Source organism: Saccopteryx leptura, chromosome 11 (genome assembly GCF_036850995.1).
Source record: "Saccopteryx leptura isolate mSacLep1 chromosome 11, mSacLep1_pri_phased_curated, whole genome shotgun sequence".
Taxonomy (NCBI): domain Eukaryota; kingdom Metazoa; phylum Chordata; class Mammalia; order Chiroptera; family Emballonuridae; genus Saccopteryx; species Saccopteryx leptura.
Window position 1 is genome coordinate 20,711,132 of NC_089513.1, and position 24,402 is coordinate 20,735,533.

Sequence of the window (24,402 nt, forward strand, 5' to 3'; positions counted from 1 at the left end):
TTCCTGTATTTAAGCTATATCACAAGTTCTTGGAAGCTGCTGACATCAGGAATATTTAAAAGGTATATGTTGAATGTGAAGGAACATTTTTGGAAAATCTTCTGATTCTGCTTTGTTCTAATGCTTTTCTTCATGAGTACCATCAAGGCAGAGATGATATGGTTAGTGATTCTTCCAGTTTATCTTTCATGTCTCAGCCTAGCATCGCTTCCTCTGAGACCCTTTTTCCTGTCTCCCCACGTAGGTTTGCATATCTCCTTTTCCATCACCATTCCCTCCACCCTCTACCGTGTATTTGTGGCGTTTTTAATATCATATTATGCCGGGCTGTAATTAACTGACTCTTCTCTTACCACTGGACCAGACAGTCCTGGGGTTCTTGAGCAGGGACACAGGTAATGGACAAGTTAACAGATGAACTAGGGGACTAATGAGTGGAAATGAATGACTAGGGGACTAATGAGGGAGATGATGGTGACAGGGAGCTGGCTGGTCAGAGAAGTCTTATTTAAGAAGGTCTGAGGTATCTTGCAGGTAATTTGTTTCTAATGATAAAGTAATTGTTTCTTTTGTAATATAAATTAGAATGGATTCAAAGTTAACCTGTGAACATCCCTTTTATTCTCTTACATGCCTATATGCTTTCTAGGTTGGGAAGAAAAAGAGCAGGTTGAGCTAGCTACTTGGAAGCTGTACACAAGTGTGTATTAAGGTGCATCTGTTGGCCAGTTTTCTGGTGGTGGGAAAATGGTTGAGAACAGGTTTCTTGAGTCCTCCATTTGAGGAGATGATGAAATTGAAACCAATAGAAAGGCCCGTCCACTGCTGCTGTTCTCAGCTGCCAAACAAGTTTCTGCCCATCATCTAGTCTACCCACCTCAGCCCCGAGAGTCCACTGAGCCCTCAGGGAAGGGATCACGTCGTGTATCACATCCTGTTCACGTCATTTCCAATTGAGTAGACACATCTTGCCCACCTTATTATTTTCTACAGCTGCTATAATAAAGCACCACAAACTAGGAGCTTCAACAATGGGAATTTATTGGCTAGCAGTCCAAAATCAAGATACCGGCAAAGCCATGCTTCTTCGGAAACACTGGAGAGTCTGTCCTTCCCTCTTTCGGCCTCTGGTGATTGCTGGCAGTTCTTGGTGTCTTTGGCTTGTAGTCGCATTGCTCTAATCTTTGCTTCTGTCATCACACAGCCATCTTCTCACTGTATATTTCTGTCTCTGTGTCTTTTTTTCTTTTAAGGGCACTAGTCATATCGGATTAAGTGCCCACCCTATTCCAGTATAACTTTATCTCAATTAATTACGTCTGCACAACCTCATTTCTAAGTAAGATGATATCCTGAAGTTCTGGGGTTAAAACTTCAACACATCTTTTGGGATGACACAATTTCTACTTAATATTTTTCTCCCAATTACTTAATTCTCTATAATCTACAGTATGCTTTTCTGTCCCTATTATTTTACTTCCTGTTGTCATAGGTTTATTATTTTGTCATTAGTAAATAAACATACTGCTCACAAAAATTAGGGATCAGGGAACTTGCAGATACTCCAGTACTTTCAGCCTTTTGTATAGTACATTTTCACCAGTGAAATAAAAGTTGGTTTTGTGTCTCATTTGTATAACCAAACAACTTTCTTTGATTTGTTTGCTTTTCTGATGTGCTTGTTTAATAAAAAAAAAAATCAAATGCTTTTTTTTATTGTGTCATATTCATTTTGAAATATCCCCTAATTTTTGTGAGCAGTATATATGGAATTGTGATATGACTTGTATTGTTTTCTTATCACTTAATATTTAGTATGTTTATATCTTAAATCTTTAACTAGAGTATACACTGCTTGATGGGTAACCATTGGTTAACTTTGTTACAGATTATATACCAAATAAAGATGGTAAAGGTCAAAGAACTAGTTACTGTTTGTTCAGATGCTAGATATGTGAGCACCTATGTGCCTTCCATAATGATGTAGGGCATCCTTGTAGCCTGCTTTCTCCTTCTATTAAAAGTCACCAAAAAAAGGCATTTTAGTCTGTCTGCTTTGCACAATAAGCTTTCCCCTTTTTCTTTCTTGATATGTCACCTCATCTTGCCATTTCCTATGTCTAACATAGGAAATGTTAATGTTTGTCTCAAAAAGGAAATGAATCCTTTCATAAGGCACCTAGTTCTAGAGGTTGGTTGATTGTTGCTGATTTGAATCCAAAATAATGTAAAGTAATTCAGGGAATGAATGAAGTGATAGCTAGTAAGTCTTCAGAATCATTTCAGTATGGCCAGTTTTGAGGTTAATCATGCTGTTTCACTTTTCTATTCAATTGAAAGAAAATAGAAAGTTTGTTTGGTTGGAGGGGTGGAGATGATTAAAATGATTGAATATTTTGTGTTTCAGCAAAGTAGATAAATCATGGAATTCTTTTAGATTAAAAAAAAAATAAGCAGTTACAGCCTTAGAGAGAAATTATTATATAAGTTCCTGTTGCCAGTGATTTATAGTCCTTTGCTCACTCCTAAGGAAGGAAGTAATTTTATGTTTATGGTTATGACTCTGAATCCCAGCCCAGCCTAAAGGGCGATTGTCAGTATAATATAAATGCATAGAAACTTTTATAAACAAGAAAACTCACGGAGCATTGAATACGGGACATTCATTTTTGTCAGTTTTACTCTAGTGAATCAATAAATATTTGCTTTCTTAATGCCAGGCATTGTGGTGGGTGCTAGGGAAACAAAAATAAAAATTCAGGATCTGCCTTTAAAGAGGTTATGATTGAGAGGGGCAATAAATATAAAGACAGTGTAAGATGTTGGCAGTAAGCACCAGGCACAGGTGGGGACCTAGAAGGGAAAGCACCAGATGTGCCTGAAGCAAGGGGAAAGTCTCAGTGCAGCTCACCAGCTTGAGCACAGGGTCGCTGGCTTGAGCGTGGGATCATAGACAGGACCCCATGTCGCTGCCTTGAGCCCAAAGGTCAGTAGCTTGAAGCCCAAGGTCGCTGGCTTGAGCAAGGGATCACTGACTTAAGCAAGGGGTCACTCGCTCTGCTGTAGCCCCCTCCCCATCAAGGCACATATGAGAAAGCAGGCAATGAGCAACTAAGGAGCCCCAACGAAGTGATGCTTCTTATCTCTCTCCCTTCCTGTCTGTCTGTCCCTCTCTCTGTCTCTCTCTCTGTCTCTGTTGCAAAAAAATAAATGGAGGAGAAGCTTGCCAGAAGGACAAGGAGGTGGAGTGGGCATCTCTAGCTAGTTGGCAGCAGGTGCAAAGACCCAGAGACAAAAGAATGCATGGCCTGTGTGTTCCCCAGGATCCGATGTCCTGGTGTGCCTGTTAGCTACTGCGCTAGAAAAGCTAATATTTCATTTCGGCTGATGAGAGTCTTGAGCTGAGGCAACCAAGATCAGGCTTCTCATCTCTACCCACCTACGGCAGTGAGCTTCAATTTCAGGATGACCACATTCCTGTAACAGACAGCACCCGTAATCCTTGCCTGCCAGCTCACAGATGTGGGCTGTGTGTGCTTCACCACACCCATGTGGGTGAAAGGGTGAGGGAGTTTGGATACTTCAGTGTATATTCATGACCACAAATGAAAATTGGCTCTGAGATGGTCTTCTGATGATGAGTTATTAGCATAATTTCTTTATATGAACACATTTTCTTTTTAATGACCTCAATAGATTTTCAAGTCTTATGATTGTATAAAACATTTTATCTTGTGTGTATTTTTCCAACTCTGCTATAGAAAGGGTATGACATAAATATTTAATCAGTCTCAGCAGAATTGGCCCTTTTTCATGGCTCCAGATTATCTAACTTCACTGATGTAATATTTGTGGCATGTATGTTGAAGAATCAAAACTTAAAACTCATATTTTTCAGAAGAATTTTATAATGGCTATAAATCTTTCTGTGCCTTTTTGTCAAGAGAGAGTTTGTAAAATATAATGACTTTAGAAGTCAGCAAGATCTTTGATGGTCATAAAATGTGCTGAATATGCTATTTTATACCTATATTTGTGAACTTAGTCTTTGCATTACATTCTTAGTGTTTATACCACGCCAGTGTTAACAGATGTGTAGACCAAGGAACACTTCTGAATCTAGTATATAGTCATCATTTATGTCCCCCAAAGACTAGCTTTTTTAAAACAATTTTTTTAATTTCTGCAGATAATGTGTAAAAGTAAAATTAAAAATGTTCAGGCTGCCTGACCAGGCGGTGGCGCAGTGGATAGAGCATCGGACTGGGATGCAGAGGACCCAGGTTTGAGACCCTGAGGTCACCAGCTTGAGCGCAGGCTCATCTGGCTTGAGCAAAAAGCTCACCAGCTTGGACCCAAGGTCGCTGGCTCGAGCAAGGGGTTACTCGGTCTGCTGAAGGCCCGCAGTCAAGGCACATATGAGAAAGCAATCAATGAACAACTAAGGTGTCGCAACGAAAAACTGATGATTGATGCTTCTCATCTCTCTCCGTTCCTGCCTGTCTGTCCCTATATCTATCCCTCTCTCTGACTCTCTCTCTGTCCCTGTTTAAAAAAAAAAAATGTTCAGGCTGAGTTCTGTGTTGTTGAAAGCTATTTCTGTAATGAGCATGTGCTTTAGTTCTTTTTTTCCTTCCATCAACTCCACCTTCACTTGAACCAATTTGGCATCTATGGCAGTCATCATTTTAATGTGTGCTCTGTCAAGCCACCACTTCCCTTGGCACAAGGAGCAACATAATAACATACTGAAAGGTGTCTTTTAAAATATAAATTGTAAGCATTCAATCAAAACTTATTTTCAAGTACATTTTCTTTTCTTATGAAATTTGTTAGTGATCCCTTCCTCCTAACTCTAAGTTCATGAGAAGAAAGTGTTAGAAAGGAACATGGAAGGAACATCTTAAACCTTGCTTACTAGACCACAAGTAGAGCAGACAGCATCATGCTATCAATACACTGAAATATAACTTGAAGCCATATAGCATAACTGCACTGCTGGGAACCCAGCCAGTTACACATTGCTGCTTGGCCATATTGGGCATTCACAGAGCGAATGTCTGCAATGGAGAGCCACGACAACATTCCTCTTAAATAGCTGCTTTATCCAAAGTCAGAAGACATCTTTTATGCATATGCTATGAAGAAAGGAATGCTGGTAATAAATTGATTTGTTTATCCACACAATAATATGTAGATTTTAACATCTTTAAAACGAAGGACAATAGCGTACTCAATGCGTATCGTGTAAATTTTTATCTGCTTAGTCTAATATTTTTAGGTATCTGGTACATATTACCTTTACTGTTTATAAAACTTTTTAAAAATTTTATTTTCAAGTACCTTGTGCCCTTGAGTTTGGTAGTATATGAAAATCAGTGCTTTTATCTACTTTATTTACTATAAAGTGGAGAGTGAGATTCTATTGAGTAAACTTTGATCAAGTCTTCAAAAGTTGGTGTTCTCAAAAACATTCTTGGAAATAAAGTTTGTTCCTTTAAGAAAATATGATTAATCTTATAGATAATACCAAATTTATATCTGATTATAAGAAATATTTTTAAATCAGGAATAAGTAATTTGAAAAAATTGTGAAATTGCCTAAAATATTTGGCTTTTAAGTTTCTAGTAAGATTTACATCTTAAGTCTTTATTAATGCACTTATATTCAAAAATAAATAGCTAATTTAGGATGAAAGTACTTATTGAAAGATTTTTAAATCAACAGGATTTGATTAAATTTCAAGTATTAATGATAGTAAAAATTCTAATTTATTAAAATGTTATATGTTACAAATTCAGGGAATTGTATGATTTTTGAATTTCTTTAGCAACTGAGATAAAACAAACCACAGAAAAGAAGTTTATACTGTAATGTTATATTGTTAAAGAGGTCCTTTTTTATTATTAGAATTGCTATTACTTTCTAGTTCTGGTAGTTTGATATTAGTCATTTCATCCCTTCTGAGCAAGTACTGGATTGTTCCTTTCCATGTATTTTCCAGTGCTTTGTCCAGTCTGTTAATCCTTTATACTGGAGATTCCCAGGGTCTTCATTGCTGGCAATGGATTAAGCTCCAGGAAAAATGGCTTCTGCTGCCAGTGAGTTAAATGATTCAGTGTTGTGCTTCCACCACTGTTGTGTAGTTTCCTGACTTTCAGCCCAGATTTTCCTGTGCTCATTTTCTTGGAGAGCATTAGATATCCACATTGTAATGGACGTTTTATACTTTGAAAAGTGTGTGTGTGTGCTATTTAATATATTTTTTGGTTTACAGAATCTCTCCTGGAAACTTAATTATATTTAATACATGTAAATGAGCCAATTAGTGGGATTAAAGATAAGTCTTCTATGTGTGGTTGTGTTTTAATGAATGATATTTTTTTATTTTTCCAACATAAAAGACTCTTGGTCACTGATGACTTCCATATTGCTAAACCCAATGTTCATTTTCCATTTTGTTTGCCTTTTTAATTGTGTTTAACACTGTTAACTACTCTTTCCTCAAAAGAGTCTCTTCTTCTTTTATGTATTTTTTGGCCACTCCTCAAAAGTTCTGTGCAGGTATATCTTCCCCTATCTAAATTTATGAAACTATGAAATGTTGACCTTTCTCAAGGTCACTCCTAGACCCCCTTCTCTCTCGACTCCTTTTGTTGGTGATCTCAGCCATTGCGGCCTATTCAACACACAGCTCTAGGCCACACCTATCTATAGACCTCTGAGACAATTTTGCCTAGTCAGATACTTGATAATCTTTTCAGTGGCTCAGAGTCATCTCAAACTCAGCATGTCTAATATGCAAATCTTGTCCTTTCCCACCCCTCCTTGATCCTCTTTCCTGTTCCCTGCCTCAGTGAATGGCATCATGTTTTATTCAAGCAGAAATATATGTCTATTTTTCTTCTAGTACCATTCACTACTATTGTGATATTCTTACATATTTTAATAACATAAGGTTAGATTCCTCCTGATTATACCTTCTCAGTCTTCTTGACTCTTTAATTTATTTCTTCTTCTGCACAGGATCCCAATACTCGTACTTCATGAATGTAGGACATAGGGATAATAGGAATGGGTTCACGGGCCCTGTGAGGATCTTGAAATTTTATATAAAAGTTTGTGTTTATATGACTTGGTACATTTTTCTGTAAGGAGATCCATATCTTTTATTGGTATTTAAAATGGACACTTAAATAAAAGATATTTAGAACCACTATGAGAGAATTACATTGTGAAAATCAAACATTTCTATTGGGATTTTAAATCTGTAGAGGATAAAGACATCCTTTATATTTTAACTTTTCATCCAGAACCATGCTGGCATCTCTTTATTTATTCAAGACCCCTTTTATGCCTAATTGTAAGTTTTTATAATTTTCTTCATATAGGTTCTAAACATTTGTTATTAATTTAATTTCTTGGTGGTTTTTATCAACTGGTGAATCTGGTAACAAGCCTTTTCTACAAAAAACAAAAACAAAAAAAAACCCCAAAAAACAACGATAGGGGGATTGAAAAGGCATACACAGGATATTCTAGATAGCCCATAAAGTTTAACCTGCTTATCATCATCTCTTGGGATTTTTGGTTTTTTAAAGTTTGTTAAACACATAAATAAGAAAATAAATTAGTAAAAAGTTCCTCTGAAAATGTTGCAATTTTATCATCAAAATGCTGTAAACCAGTAGTTTTCCAGCACCAGCCTGTGGACCAGCACCGGTCCACCAGAAATTTCATACAGGTCCACAGAAGACTTAGCCACCCTGATGTTGTGTGAAGATTATAGTCACTGCCATAAACTACATTATTTGGAAGCCTGACTCTGGGGTCCCTTTTTTTAAGTATCACTCTTTTGCTTGTGGTTTTCTGGGTCTTTTGCAGACTTAAATGTTCCTCTAGGAAAGAACATTTTCATACTTGACTTCGGTGAAGCATAACCATATCAAGTAACATTTCAGAACTATACATTGCACAACCTTGGATGTCTTCATATAAGAAGGCACTGAAGAGATTTATTTTTTATGAAGTGGCTGTTTTTTATGGGCTAACTCCAGACCACATTTGCTTATTTCCCACGCTGTAGTTTTTCTGATATCCTAAGCTTTTAGAATAGAGAGCAGAATGACATTTTGGGACTCTAGATTTCAGTACTAAATCTTAAAATGGGTATTATTTACTATATCAAAAAGACTAGTTCTGTTTTCTTTATGTTTTAGATTAAGATTAAATGAGTTCTTAATATTTTTAAAAAATCTTTTATCTTGAAATTGCAGACTTGTAAAAATAGTGTAAAGATTTTTTTTTTTTTCATTTTTCTGAAGCTGGAAACGGGGAGGCAGTCAGACAGACTCCCACATGCGCCCGACCGGGATCCACCCGGCATGCCCACCAGGGGGCGATGCTCTGCCCATCTGGGGCGTCACTCTGTTGCATCCAGAGCCACCCCAGTGCCTGAGGCAGAGGCCACAGAGCCATCCTCAGCACCTGGGCCAACTTTGCTCCAATGGAGTCTTGGCTGTGGGAGGGGAAGAGAGAGAGAGGAAGGAGAGGGGGAGGGGTGGAGAAGCAGATGGGCACTTCTCCTGTGTGCCCCGGCCGGGAATCGAACCTGGGACTCCTACACGCCAGGCCGACACTCTACCGCTGATCCAACCGGCCAGGGCCGTGTAAAGATTTTTTAATCTTTCACTCAGATTCCTAAAATTAAAATTTTACTATATTTGCTGTATCATTGTGTCTATTTTCTGGAACATTTGAGAATAAATTTATAGACATGATGTACCTTTAATCACCAAGAACTTAAGTGTGTAAAAAAAAAAGGTAAGATAGTCAACTCTATTTTTTCTACTTATCTACCCATTAATCTTAACACCATTTATTGAATAATTTATCTGATACATTGTTTTATTTATTTATTTATTTATTTATTTATTTATTTATTTATTTATTTATTTGTATTTTTCTGAAGTTGGAAACGGGGAGGCAGTCAGACTCCCGCATGTGTCCAACCGGAATCCACCTGGCACGCCCACCAGGGGGCAATGCTCTGCCCATCTGGGGCGTTGCTCCGCTGCATCCAGAGCCATTCTAGTGCCTGAGGCAGAGGCCATAGAGCCATCCTCAGCGCTCGGGCCAACTTTGCTCCAGTGGAGCCTTGGCTGCGGGAGGGGAAGAGAGAGACAGAGAGGAAGGAGACGGGGGTGGGGGGGGGGGTAGAGAAGCAGATGGGCGCTTCTCCTGTGTGCCCTGGCTGGGAATCGAACCCGGGACTCCTGCATGCCAGGCCGACGCTCTACCACTGAGCCAACCGGCCAGGGCCTGATACATTGTTTTAAAGGGCCACCTTTCTCTTATACTATGTTCCTATCCTATTTCAGTCTATTTATATATATCTTTTAGATTTATTCTTTGGTATTGCACCTTTTTTTGGTCGTTATTATAATGGAATCATTGTATCTTTAAAAACGAATTGTTTTTTAAATAGAGGAAGGTTATTAATTTTTATTTCTCCTTCCCACATTTAAGTATGCTTGTAATAGATTTTTGGCTTATTCGCCTTCCCCTCCCCCAGCGCCCACTCCTTATTTAGCCAACTTTCATTCTTCCTTAAGATGCCAGCTTAAAGTTCACACTGCAAGAGCCCTTTCTCAACCTCCAGATCTCTGGGAGATCTTCATTTTACTCCTCTTAGAGCACCCTGTACTTTCCTTGTATAGTGCTGATTACATTTTGGAATTATGAAATTTTATTAGGATTTTGTTATTGTCTAATATCTATATTTCCTTCTGTCTTGTAAGCCTCACACAGGTAAGGAGTATATTTTCTTCCTCACCCTGACTTTGCTGTCGAGCATAGTAGATACTGCTTGGCTGATTAGTAGATAGGTTGCTTAGTTGGTTGAATGGATGATTAGATTGTTCATTTGTGGAAATTTGCCCATTTCAAATCTGTCAGTCTATTAGTTTTATTTTGAGATCAACACTTTAAAAATCATCTGCTGACTCTTGGAAACTTGGTGCACTTTTAGTGTGGTTCTTTAGACATGGTCTCAGAGACTGCTAGTGTAGGCATAGCCATTGATGTGTTCACTGTTTTGTTGATTTACCCTGTCAGGTTGATTTGGTGTTTTCCTCTTTCACACTTATTTTCAAGTGGGCTGAAATGTGGCATGAGTGAAATTGCCCTGCCAATAATAATTCTCATTATTTTACGTTTTATAATATTACTATAAAATTTTGGAGTAATTTAAAGTTTTTACTTCTGTGTTGCAGTTTGTGGAATTAAGGCTTAGAGATATCAAGTGCCCACTGTTATGAAGCTGCTGTGGCTGGGCCGAGTCCTAATGGTCTCTGTGCCGTGTGGTCTTCCGTATTGCTGTGGTGCCATTGCCCAGCTTCCAGGAATGTATATATAACACTGTAATGAGAAGATACCTCACATCACCAACTAGAGACATCATCATAGTTTGAGACTTTCCCCCCTGTCGGTATATCTTTTTCTTTTTAAATAGATGTTTTCTTTAAGAGCCATTTTAGATTCACAGCAAAATTGAGCAGAGAGTACAGAGAATTCCCAATAGCCCCTGCCTCCCCTTACACACAGCCTTCCCTGCTCTCAACTTCCTGCACCGGAGGCGATACATTTGTTACAATGACCCACCTTGAGACATCCTTATCACCCAAAGACCACAGTTTACATTAGAGTTCACTCTTGGCATTGTACATTCTATGGTTTTGAAAAATTTGTGCTGACATCTAACCACCATTTATGGTATCATGCAGAATAGCTGTACTTCCCTAAGAAATCCTTTGTGCTCCGCCTAGTCAACCCTCCCTCCCCACTGCCCAAGCCCTCATTTTTTTACTGCCTCAGTGGTTTTGCCTGTTCTAGAATGTCATGGAGTTGAAATCATGCAGCATGAAGCCTTTTCAGACTAGCTTCATTTACTGAGCAATAGGCATTTAAGACTCCCCTGTTCTTTTCATGGCTGGATAGCTCATTTCTCTAGCACTGGATAATATTCCATCTTGTGGAGGTACCACAGTGTATTGACCCATTCGCCTACTGAAGGACATCTTGGTTATTTACAAGTTCGTCAGTTATGAGTAAAGCTGTTATAAACGTTTGTATGGAGGTTTTTATGTCAACATAAGTTTTCAGTTTTTTTGGGTAAAGCCCGAGGAGCATGATTTCTGGGTCATATGTTAAGAGTATATTCAGTTTTATAAGAAAACCGCAACTCTTCCAAAGTGTCTGTAAGCATTGTGCACTCCTGCCAGCAGTGAACAGGAGCTCCTGCTGCTCACATCCTCACCAGCATTTGGTGTTGTTGATGTTCTGGATTTTGGCCGTTCTAATAAGTGTGTGGTCGTATCTCATTGTTTTAATTTGCATTTCCTTTATAGGTTATGGTGTGGAACATCTTTTCATATGCTTATTTGGTATCTGTACATCATCTTTAGTGAGGTGTCTGTTTAGGTCTTTTGCCCATTTTTAAATCAGGTTGTTCATTTTCTTTTTTCTTTTTTTATATTCTCTTTTAACAGTTGTCCCCCAACCCACCCCCCTTGGGCACCAACTAGTGAAAATACATACAAAGCTTTGAGGACATTGAGTATGTTAATTTTTCAAAGGAAAACTCTTTTTCTGTTTTTCTTCTTTTACCCTTGTCTTTCAGTTATACCTGCCGCCACTTGCGGAGATATGTTTATGTGTTGGACAAACTGTATTTCCCCCACTCTCACTGTTCTACGCTTCAGCATTGCTTCTCAAGCCTCAGTGACAATGGAGAGGAGCTCTTGTCTTTAACTTGCTCTCACATTCTCAGATCCTATGCTTCCAGGTTATTAACCTCTGCTGTCCGTTTACTGCATGCTGCATGCTGTCTGTGACTGGTAATTGCATGTTTTAATGGGACATGTCAATTAAGTGATTAAAGAGGAAATTTCTACTTAAAATGATACAAAATAATGCTTTAAAATAATGGCTGGGATTTGTTTCCTTACAAATGTCTAGACACTTTATGTCATGTTTCATGGGAGAGAGAAAAGCTTCCAATCACATAATTGTCGTGTAAACTTGAGAGAACTTTTCTATACTTTGTTCAATTTGGAAATCTTTTGGTTTAATTCATAAATCTTTTGGTCTATTTATAGTTGGGGGTGCTCTGGTTTGTATATGAAATAGACAAAATTACTATTAATTGCATATGAATTTTGAGTTCTCTCCCTCACTCTGCAAGCACATCTGATTGTTGGCTGTGAGAGTCCACCCATGTTTTGATAGAGGCATATTCAGCTGAGCAGGTTTGATTTTATAAGAAAGTACAAATAAGCCATTGGGGTTTTGTATTTCTCACTCATTTTACTTACACAAAGCGCAGGTATGAAGTCAGTGAGTTGCAGTGTGTCATGGATGACTATAGATTAAGCATAACAATGGTAGGAGTAGTAAGAAAGAGGGTAGCCATCAATATCAAGTGTCAGAAGAATAAGCTGTTTAGTGTGGACCATGCTCCGACCTAGAGGGGCAGTATGACATTGCTGCTTTGTAGTTTACAGTTGACATTTTTAACACACATTTTCTATAAATCAGAGATGACTTATATTAGCACAGTACTGTTAACTCATATTGTGTTTGAAGGTACTGTCTTCACTGCCAAAAGACTAAAAGAAGGAAAAAACTCATGACCACCTTCTAGAAAGAGCAAACATTTAAAATTAAAATAGATCTTTCCACATGAAGAAACATGCAGAAGCTTCAGTATATCTGAGTGAAACAAGACTGTGTAGCATCTAAGGCGACAGAGCATGTTCTTGGTAGCAGAGAAATTATAAAGACTCTCATAATGATGTTGGTCAGAGTCTTATTGAATTGGTACAGACATTTTTAAGAAATAAAAAAATAAGGGATAGAAAAGCAAGTGAAAGTAATAGAATCAACTCTTATGCAAAGTGAGTGAATATTAGGTAAGTAAATACTCTTAGGAATTGGAGATAGATCTTGTCTGGTTGCAAGGAATGGAGAGAGCTGATACTAATCATTGAACCTCTTAAACGGGCATTGTAATTGATGTTGTCCTTGATTACTAGTATGTTAGGGTACTCCAGAGAAACAGAACCGAGAGAGAGAGAGAGAGAGAGAGAGATAGTGTGTGTGTGTGTGTGTGTGTGTGTGTGTGTGTGTGTGTGTGTGTGTGTGTGTAGGGGAGGAAGAGAGGTTGAGAGTGGTTGAGATTTATTTTAGAAAATTAGCTCTGGTGATTGTCAGGGCTGGCAAGGCAAATCTGTAGGGCAGGCTGGGAATTCAGGTCATCGTTGATGTTGTGGTCTGAAATTCTAAATTCACAGGGCGGCCAACAGGCTGGCAACTCAGGATTTTTATGTTATAGTCTTGAGACAGAATTCCTTCTTCCTCAGGAAACCTCAGTATTTGCTCCTAAGGTCTTCACTCACATTACAAAGGGTAATCTTCTTCTCTTAGTCAACTGACTAGCTTGACCAGTGGTGGCACAGTGGATAAGGGCATCAACTTGGAGTGCTGAGGTTGCCAGTTCGAGACCCCAGGCATGTTCAGTCAGGGCACATACAACAAGCAGCTGCGAGTTGATGCTTCCTGCTCCTCACTCCCCGCTGCCTTTCTCTCTCTCTCAAAAATAAAAAATAAAAAAATCAATAAAAATCTTCAAAAAAATTAAAAAACAAAAATAAATAAAGTCAGATAATTGTGTTAATCACATTCACGAATACCATCACAACAACACCTGGACCAGTGTTTGGCCATGTAGCTGGACACCGTGGCCTAGCCAGTAGCACCTACAGTTACCATCACACTGTGTGGCTTCTGTTCTTTCTTTGTGTGTATCTTCATGAGCACCGTGTCTGTGCTTCCCAGACTGTACACTTCCTGGGGGTGGGCGCTCTGCCTATTCCTCAGTACACAGCTTACAGTGCTTCATGCCTGGCACATGGTTAACCTTCACTAACACTAGTTGCAGCAAGTTTTGCCATTTGTGACAGAGGCCACTGTCTGCTTTCCTCTGGAGTCACACTCCTTACCTTGCAGGAGCAAACAGAAGAGAAAAATACATGATCAACTGGGAAGACCAAAGGAAATGGAGGTGAATGAGCAAGAAGACAATAGGAGAGAACAAAAGTAGAAAGTTGAAAGGGGAAAGAGGAAGATGCCATGTGGCCAAAGAAGTGCGAGTCTCAGCCCTGTCACCTAACGCCCGGCAGAGTTAAGTGGACACTCAGTTTCCGAGTCAGCACAGCGTATCTTTCCTGTTCTCCACGTCCTCCTTTAGCACCGATCTTGGACCCCTCAGCCCTTGCCCACACTGGTTGCTTTCTCTTCCCCAGGTGGTGGTTCATTCAGTATCTCAGCTGAGCTTTAAGGTATTCACTCTCCGAAGGGTGGGTTTCAGTAAGAAGGCCTTCTTTTCAGGACTGAAAAGCGAGCCTCTAGGGTGCATCTGTAAGAAAAGGTCAGGCCCAGATAAGTGGCTAAGAAAATAGAGTTTTTGAAGTCCCCTTGCAAGCCTGTCCTGTCTCTGACAGTCTCCTGTCTTCTCTCACCTCATTCCAGAGCTTTTGCACCAGATATGCTGTCTGTTGGCCTCCAAATTCTGCCAGGCCCTGTCCACTTTTCTTCAACAGCATAGAAGAAATAAGGCTCAGTGGTTGGAGAGATGGGCTCAGGAGCTCAGGCCTCTTCTCCTCCCCCATAGGCTTCCCTTCCCACTCCCACCACTTGCAATCTGGGACAGCTACAGAACTCTCTTCCATTTGGGACAGACCTCAGAATGTGGGTGTGATTTGCATAAAAGGAAATATCTGATCACCTCTGTGTCACATTCATCTGCAAATGACTAACATCCTGCGTGTGCAGTGACACATGGCCAAATGTAATCTAGTTCCTGTAGTTGAAAGATTTTTCTTTCAACAGCTATGTACACAGAAGAACAAACCAAGCCAAGTATTTGAAAGGAGTAATCACAGACTCACTTCACAATTTCAAATGGCTTTTCGTTATGCAGAATATCATACAGAGAAATAAAAGCTTATTCCTTTAGAAAGAACTTCATGTTAGTCTAACATGAATTACTGCTATAGGTAGAAAGTTCGGTCATTTGCCTGTAAACTTCTTTCCAATGTGAGAACTCTTACTACAACCTCCCTGACAGCTGCTGGGCGCTTCCCACCGCAGGAGGCAGTGGAGTTCTTGCTGTTTCATTGTTGGAAAGATTGTCATACAAGTCCTCCTGTCGATGACTTTCACATACTGGTCTGGCTCTGCTTGAGAGAAACACACAAATATATAAGCTTTGCTGCTTATGAGAGCCCTTCAGCTTTTTAAAGACTTATGTCATGACTTCCCATAATCTTTTTTCTTTAGCTTTTTTAAATAGCCAGGTATTACTTGAACCATTCCTGAAACATGATTTTTAGGTTAGTCTTTTTCTTATCTTCCTGGATGATCTGTATCTGTCAGCACCCATCATAAAATTTCGTATCCAGAAGTGGATATTATACTTCAGTTGTACTTTATAATATTGACCTTTATAAATTAAAACTACATAGCCTGACCATGCTGTGGCGCAGTGGATAGAGTGTCGGACTGGGATGCAGAGGACCCAGGTTCGAGACCATTGCCAGCTTGGACCCAAGGTTGCTGGCTGGAGCAAGGGGTTACTTGGTCTGCTGTAGCCCCCCCCCCCCCCCCCCCCCCCGTCAAGGCACATTTGAGAAAGCAATCAATGAACAACTAAAGCACCACAACGAAAAACTGATGATTGATGCTTCTCATCTCTCTCTGTTCCTGTCTGTCTGTCCCTGTCTATTCCTCTCTCTGACTCTATCTCTGTCTCTGTAAAAAAATAAAATAAAAATAAATTAATTAAAACTACATAAATTATAGTTATAAGTTATACTGTAGTTGTCCTAAGACAAACCTCACTGCTTTATGAGGCTAGGTATACCTTGGCTAAAGAAAAATTCCCATGTCCTTTTCACAGGAACACACATCTCCCTAGACTTGTACTTTTAATTATTTGAGCCTCATTGCAGGGCTTTACGTTTATTCTCACTTAAATCTGGTATATTGATTTTGTTCATCTTTCTCTGTAGAGTCATACTCCTAAGGCTGTAAGCCCAGCAGAACTGGTGGCTTCTCTTTTTTACCTTTAGGAGCACTGAGATCCCTCTCAGATTACTAACCTGAGAGCTCATGTCTATAAAAATCAAATTTAGAATTTTGAGTGAGCGTTTGAGAAGTTTAACATTACTAGTAACTACATACATTAAGTCAAATGCTTTGACTGCCTAGATCATTATGTCCAGATTTTTAAAACACTTTTCCTTTGACTTGAGAGAAAAAGAGAGAGAGAAAGAAAGAGAGAGGGCAGGAGAGAAGCATCCACTCGTTCCACTTGGTTGTTCCATTTAGTTGTACACTCAGTGGTTGCTTCTCATACGTGCCCTGCCTGGGGATCTGACCCGCGACCATGGTATGCCAGGGCTACACTCTCTCCACTGGGCCACCCGGCCAGGGCCTGTGTCCAGCCCTAAGTCCTGCTTTCTTAGGTTTCAGGGAGGAGTGGTGAATAAGTTTTAGGCGAGATCCATGAAAGAACATACCTGTTTTTCTTTATTATTAAATAATTAATTTATATATTTTTCTGATGTCAAAAGCACAGGTGCTAATATTGGTTTTTTAATATTGTTTTAATTGGGCCTGAGACAGGAGAAATCAAGGAGAAGTTTAGTGTTGAGATGATTCTCGTTTAGTGGTACTGCTTATTTTGAGTTACTCTTAACTCAGGGTTTTAGTTTGTATGCTAGGAAGCTGAGAAAGACCATTGGCAATGTTTTACAGTTATTTTCTAACATATTGTTTTAAACAGTATGTTTTCCTGTATAAGTACCGCGCGCTAACCGATTGCGCCACTGGAGCTCCGCTTAGTATGTTTTCCTTATAAAATTAAGCAGGTGGAGGACATAGAACTCTTGAAGAATCTATCGAAAATTATGGCTCTTCTCTTCAGAAGACAAAAGTAGAAAAAGGTGCCCTTAAATTGAGAGTTTACATGCAACTAATTTAGTTAGAACATTACATAGAACTCTTATAAAAGAGACAAAAACCTGTGCTGGTAAGCCCACATGTAAGATAAAGAATGGGGAAAACAGTGGATTGTTATAAAGAAATAGCTATCAAAAGGCTTCAAAATATTAATATCTTGGAATTTATTGTAGAGAAAGAACTTAAGGAAATTTTATTTAGGAATAAAATAAGGGAATGATCAAGTAAACTGTAATTTGTCAACTCAATGGAATAGCAAACAGCCATTAAAGATATCAGAAAGAGCCTGACCTGTGGTGGCGCAGTGGGTAAAGCGTAGACCTGGAACACTGAGGTCACTGGTTTGAAGTCCCGGGCTTGCCTGGTCAAGGCACATGTGGGAGTTGATGCTCCTGCCCCTCCCCCCTTCTCTCTCTCTCTCTCTCTCTCTCTCTCTCTTTCTCTCAAAATCAGTAAAAACTACTATAAAGAAAAATATAAGTAGAAATATGGAAAACATTTGATATGTTAAGTGAAAAAGTATAAAATTAAGGCTATTAAAAAACTGTATAAAATTATATTCAAATGGACAAGAGCTAGATAATGTATGAAAATGTTGTGGAGTATTAGTTAAATATGCATGATATACTTTTTAATCATTTTAAGTTTATTTTTGAGGCATTTAAAAACATTATACAAACTTAAATTATAAGTTTTCCTCTTTTTCTTTACCCTCCATTCACTGCCCAAGTTAAATGTATGTTTGTGGCTTTTTTTACCCCTGCCAACATAATGTAGTATTATTTTATTAATTGGCAAAGAGCTGAAATGGTGTATGGAATAAACAGGAGTCCCCTGATCTGTGATCACAGGAGATTTCTCCCATGGCTTACTTTAGAATATGTATAAATTCTTTTTTTTTTTCCTTTTTTAACTGAATAGATTTATAATTCTGAGTACAACATTAAGTCATTTCTGTACCTAAACTGTAGCACTTTCAAATTTAGGAGTGTTTTTACCTATTTGGTACATCTTTTAAATCCTGTGGTTTAACAAATTACATTGGGTGCCGTTTTATTGCTTTGAAAGGAGTGCATCTTTAGTCTAAACTAACAGTGTTCTAATGAGTTTCCTCAAAAGAGTTTTTAAAAATTGCTAGAACAGTCTTGTCATAGTACATGCCACTCACTAAATCTGTACTGAATAAATATTTGAAGCCATAGTAATAATTTTTCATGTGATACTGTCTTAATAATTTCTGTTGTGGCTCTGTGCTTTATTGATTTCTGTGCCTCTTCAGTGACATGAAATGAAATGTATTATCCCGCTTAAACCATTATGGTTTCCTTTTGAATTACAGATTCACTGCTCAATTCTGTCATCCAGTTTAGTCCATTTTCTGTAATGTGTTCAGTCTTAAGATTTACTACATTAGTACTCAGTGCTGTATAAGTCAAAATAAGATGGGTAACTTCAGCTCAGAAAAGTTAGGAAAAATAAACAATAGGCAATTAATTTTTTTTTAAATCACTTTTGTTAACAGCATGTTTTCTGATTTGGGGATTTGGGATTTTTTTCCCCTCAAGAGTTATAGGGATGAATCGTGGCTGTGTGTTCTGTAGCAGAGAGAAGGGCAAAGCTTGACATACCTAGTCACCATCTTTCCTCAGTCTCAGAGCTGAGGTGGACAGTTTTGCCCTGTCCCCTTCTCTTGGCATGTGTGACAGAATATTGTCTTTCTTCCCACCTTTTTCCATTTCTTTTTTGGCCTCAATTGTTTTAAATATTAGAATTCCTTAAAGCTTGGTCCTAAGGTCCTCATCTCTCTTTTCTTTTTTTTTTAATTTTCCATTTATTTGAGACAGAGAAGGGGGAGAGAGGGAGGCAGAAGGGAGGGGGGGGAGAGAGAGAGAGAGAGAGAGAGAGAGAGAGAGGCATCAGCTCATTGTTTCACTTAGTTGTGCATTCATTGACTGTTTTTCATATGTGCCCTGACTGGGTGCGCTGGGTCACTGCTGTATCCACTGAGCCACCCGGCCAGGGCCAGTCCTTCTCTCTTTTGACTTAAATGTTTAGCTTAGGCATTTTCATCTCTTTCTGTGACTTTACATGTCACCCTGTGCCAGTACTTCCCAAACCGGTAACTCCAGTTGAAATTCTGAGTTCCAGCCCCGTATTGTCAGCTACTGTCATTTACCTTCATGTTAATGTCACCACTCAGACCCTCTCACATGCTTCATCTTTCAGGTGAACTCTTAGCCTTTCTCCACAAACCTTTTCTCTTTGTCTCCTCCATCTCAGGAATGTAGTCTCTGTCCATCGGATTGCCTGTGCTCATCATATGAGAATCAACATTTTCTTTCCCTCACCCCTACATTCATCCTCACTCTGTCCATTTCACTATCCAAAATGTAAATGGGATCTCGCCTCTTTTCTCTGTCCCCATTGCCAGCTCCTCTCGCTCAAATCATCCTTAGCTTATACCTAGACTGTGAAAACCTCCCATCTGGTTCCCCCGCCTCCAGTCTGCTCACTCCCACTCTCACAGGCATCTTCAAATAACAGAAGTCAGATCGTCTCTTCCTGCTTAAAACCCTTCCGTGGCTCCCTCTGCCCTCAGCACAGAACGTGCTCTAGACCACCAGTTATCTTTTCTTTTCCAGGATTTGCTGACCCCTTTTCCTTCTTAGGGCTTTTTACATGTTCTCTGCTGTCTAGATTGTTCTTTTCCCTACTATATATTTCTTACACTTGTTACTTCCTCAGACTAGTTTCCGTTGTCCCAAATCTATTGTTATACTTAATATTATGTTTTATCTCACATACGTTCTTTCTTTTTTTGTCTCTTAGAATAGACTGTAAGCTCCACAAGGCAAAAAAATGTGTGCTTTTTAATCCACAAATCCCTCACACCTAATACAATACTTATATACACAGTAGGTACTTATATTTGCTGAGAATGAATTGTTTTAGTTTATTACAATTAATTTTTTGCAGGATTACTTAGTCTAATAATGACTGCTTCTTCAGAGATTACTTGACCAGGAGCTGAGAGATGGTAATACTGTTAAAATGCTACCACAACTTCAAAATATCATTCAAGGCCCTGGCCAGTTGGCTCAGTGGTAGAGCGTCGGCCTGGCGTGCAGGAGTCCCAGGTTTGATTCCTGGCCAGGGCACACAGGAAAAGTGCCCATCTGCTTCTCCACCCCTCCCCCTCTCCTTCCTCTCTGTCTCTCTCTTCCCCTCCCGCAGCCAAGGCTCCATTGGAGCAAAGATGGCCCGGGCACTGAGGATGGCTCCATGGCCTCTGTCTCAGGCGCTAGAATGGCTCTGGTTGCAACAGAGCGACGCCCCCTGGTGGGCGTGCCGGGTGGATCCCGGTCGGGTGCATGCGGGAGTCTGTCTGACTGCCTCCCCATTTCCAACTTCAGAAAAATACAAAAAAAAAATAGCATTCAAGATGGCATCATTAGATAGTGAAGTATTCTGGTTATGGTTTCCATCAGTCTGTAGTAAAACTGCCTGGCAAAGGAAGACTCTGTAATTCTTCTTGCATATGCAGAATTGCATTGCTTTTGTCTCTCAGTTAAATATTTTACAGCCTGACCAGGCAGTGGTGCAGTGGATGGAGCATTGGACTGGGACGCAGAGGACCCAGGTTCAAAACCCTGAGGTCACTTGAGCACGGGCTCATCTGGTTTGAGCATAGCTCACCAGCTTGAACCCAGGGTCCCTGGCTTGAGCAAGGGGTCACTTGGTCTGCTGTGGCCCTCTGGTCAGGGCACATATGAGAAAGCAATCAATGGACAACTAAGGTGCCACAACGAAGCATTGGTGCTTCTCATCTCTCTCTGTCTGTCATATATATATATATATATATATATATATATATATATATATATATATGGGGGTTTTTTGTTTGTTTTTTTACAAATTTCCTACACTTTTTAGATTTCTATGGTCAACCATGACCACCAAAGCAACATCAACGTGCTTTGAAAGGTGCTTCATAAAAATACAAAATTAACATTTTTCGCTGGGCACTCTAAGCAGAAGAAACTCAGAGGGAAAAGTAATATAATTTTTCATTAAGTTTTGCCTCCTAACATTTAAACTCAATACTGGAAAAATAGTTTGATAACAGTGTAGCTCTAATAACCTTGCCCCCCACCCCACCCCAAAGGGTTTCTGTTGGCATCCATAAATTACAGAAGCTAGTGACTGTAATAGTAGTAACAGAATGAAGTTTTAGAGATGTAGGAAAGAATTAAGAAGGTGTATCACTGTATGTACTATACATTTTATTGAACTTTTTTTAAATTCAAAATTTCCTAGTAGAGAAGAAGATACATTTATTATACTATCCCCAATTGGCACTTAGTAAAATATTTTCAGTGTGTTACTTGTAAGAGTAAGACTTATTGAAGACCAACAGTAACATTAAAACCCTACTCAAAATAAATATTGCACTGGCCTGCCTTGGTGATCTGCACTGAACTGTCATTAAGTTGTATTGTCCACTTACTGTCCAAAGGGAAGAAACTTAGATTAAATCAACAAAATACATATAACAAAAGATACTTATTAATTAAAATTTTAATCTGCCGAAAAGATGTCATGAGAATTTCGGCATATGGAAACAAAATAAGAAAGAAGTGATAGAATCTGAAGAAACAACAATATGAAATTCTTACTTGATCCCAAAAAATGGTAATAGATCTTTCTTCCACCAAATGCTCTTAAGTGTAGATTTCATTGGTAAAGGAGGCACTCAAGTCTTAGTTGATGTGCCTATTGGTATTGTGTAGGAGAAACCAAAGTTTTGAAGATGAACGCCCTAAATAACAAAATAAAAATTTCTCATGCTGTTTAGATTACGTATGGAGGATCTGGAATGGATACAAAATTCCCCCAACTGGAGGCTCTTCCCCTAGGGCTCTCATTTGCAGGGAATTTCATGTACATATTCAGACATGCAGACTTGCATAACTGCGTATTATAGGAATATTCTTGGTTACTAAATGTCTAACAGACTTAAACATACAGGGTTTCCCGTATATGGAAGAAAAGTGATTCCACCCACTCCCCATGCCTTGGCACGTCATAATGCCAGCCCTTACATTTATTTGACTTCCAGAATTTAAATAGGCGGTGATGTGAATCAGAAGTCAGTGTTTCACCTACTAGCACTAAGTAACTAAATCATCAGACTCAGGATGAGAAAGGTAAATCCTTTTCAATTTGGTCAAAGTGGGAATGGCATTTACTCTAATCCTGTCTCTCTGAAGTAGACAACAAAATGATTTATTTCTAGCTTACAGAAGACGAGGAAGCAGAAGACAATAGAACTGAAATGGTTTGGCAAAGATTGCACAAGTTGGAAGTAGAATCCAAGTTTCTGGAGTCCCTGCTGTGATCAAAGTTTCATCTTATTTAATGTCACAGCTTTATAAAGTGAGATAAATTCATCTCCCATACATGTGCCTAAGGAATTATTCTCAACAGATAGCTACTTTTTTTTTTTTAATTTCACGTTTCAAGAGTTTAAAATTTCAGTTCAATCCTGTTACCTTTTAAATCTCTATCTCACAGATTTTAGCTGGAGTGGGAATTGAAGAGTTACTAATTTTCTTGGGCATTTTCCATGTGTATTCTTATATTGATCTTAAACTAGAAGTGCATGTTCCAAGAGGTCGCTTGTTTTACACAACACTTCCACAAACTAGCTGTCTATAAGAGGCAGTTCGTTAAAAATTAATTTTTTAATGAACTTTAGATGTACTATATAGATTTCCTAAAGGCTGTGTATTAGAGAGAGCATGTGCACAAAATATTTTCTTTGTCCAGTAGTGGTGATAATAGCTAATATTTATTGAGCTCTTACTCTGTGATGGACATTCTTCTAGTTAACTATTTTTTGTTTTAATCCTCAAAGCAACTCTGTGAGATAGTTAATACCATTACCCCATATTATAGATGAAGAAACTGGATACACAGAGTGATTTAAAACCTTGCTAGAAGATACTGAAGCCAGTATTGAAACCCAAACATTCTGGATAGAAAAGCCACACTTTCACCTTGTATTGCCTCCCAAGAAGCCTTTTACTAATATCATGATTTTATTAAGTAACTTTGCCCTTAAAATAATTTCAACCCATCTAAGAGCCAACTATAAGCCTGATATTATTTGATGATTACACATTTTAAATATTTGTGTTTAAATTCTTAAACTTCTATTCTCTACTCACAATTTTATTTGAAGATAGTTTTTAAAAACTAGCTAAAATTAAAAATTGAAATGTAGACTGTAGAAACAGAAGAAAAACTGTGTTTTTTTGGTTTTCTAAATTCTATATGTATCATTTAGTCTTGTTTCTACTCTTAAAACATGCAATATCTTATAAAAAAAAAACACACTAGCCTGATCAGGCGGTGGCACAGTGGATAGACTGTCAGACTGGGAGACGGAGGACCCACGTTCGAAACCCCAAGTTTGCCAGCATGAGCGTGGGATCATAGACATGACCCCTGGTCGCTGTCTTGAGCCCAAAGGTTGCTGGCTTGAAGCCCAAGGTCGCTAGCTTGAGCCCAAGGTCAAAGCTTGGGCAAGGGGTCACTCGGTCTGCTGTAGTCCCCCAGTCAAGGCACATATAAGAAAGCAATCAATGAACAACTAAGGTGCCGCAATGAAGAATTGATGCTTCTCATCTCTCTCCCTTCCTGTCTGTCTGTCCTTCTCTCTGTCCTCTCTGTCTCTGCCACAAAGGTAAATAAATAAATAAAAATAAAACACTAATTCTTATAAAAGTTCATAATGTTGTATCCTAAATGTCTAAGTTTGGTTTTAATTTTTTATAGAGGTTTGGTTCTTTTTCTTCTCAAAGTCGTAGTGGTTACAAACTATTCCTAAACAGTTTTTAACTAGATTTCACAAAGTAAGCATATGTAGATTTTCACTATAACCCAAAAGATAAGTTTTACATTTTACTTACCACTGGGAAAAGGGAAGATGAGAGCAATGAGCTACTGAGTCTAGGAATCTGGCCAGAAAGAGCAATTTATGTCTTATTAAGGTGGGTCCCAACTTGTAGGATTCATGTAATAGCCTTTAGTTCTAAACTTACAAAATCACATTTAAAGATAGTGATGTAACCGTATGCAATGATATTTTAATATCTTTACTGTAAAAAGTCAGAAAGTTAAAAATGGGGGGGGTTAACAAATAATTTAAAACCACTGAATAAGTAGCTGCAGGTAAATTTATTTCTGAGCATTCAGTAATAAGAATGCGTTTGGAGAATATTTTTCATAGTTTAACTGATTGTAGAATAGTCTCT

At 38.7% G+C, this 24,402-nt stretch overlaps 1 protein-coding gene across 3 annotated transcripts in view; it reads left to right on the forward strand.

Annotated features, from left to right (window-relative positions):
• DYM (dymeclin) overlaps positions 1 to 24,402 on the forward strand; it is a 303,872-nt gene that overhangs the window by 163,045 nt on the left and 116,425 nt on the right. For 2 of the 3 annotated variants that reach the window (XM_066352275.1, XM_066352273.1), the window contains exon 14: positions 11,682 to 11,846. The exons of the other annotated variant lie outside the window; for it this stretch is intronic. In XM_066352275.1, coding sequence (XP_066208372.1) covers positions 11,682 to 11,846 — 165 coding nt within the window. The remainder of the gene's footprint in view (positions 1 to 11,681; positions 11,847 to 24,402) is intronic. 3 annotated transcript variants of the gene reach the window in all.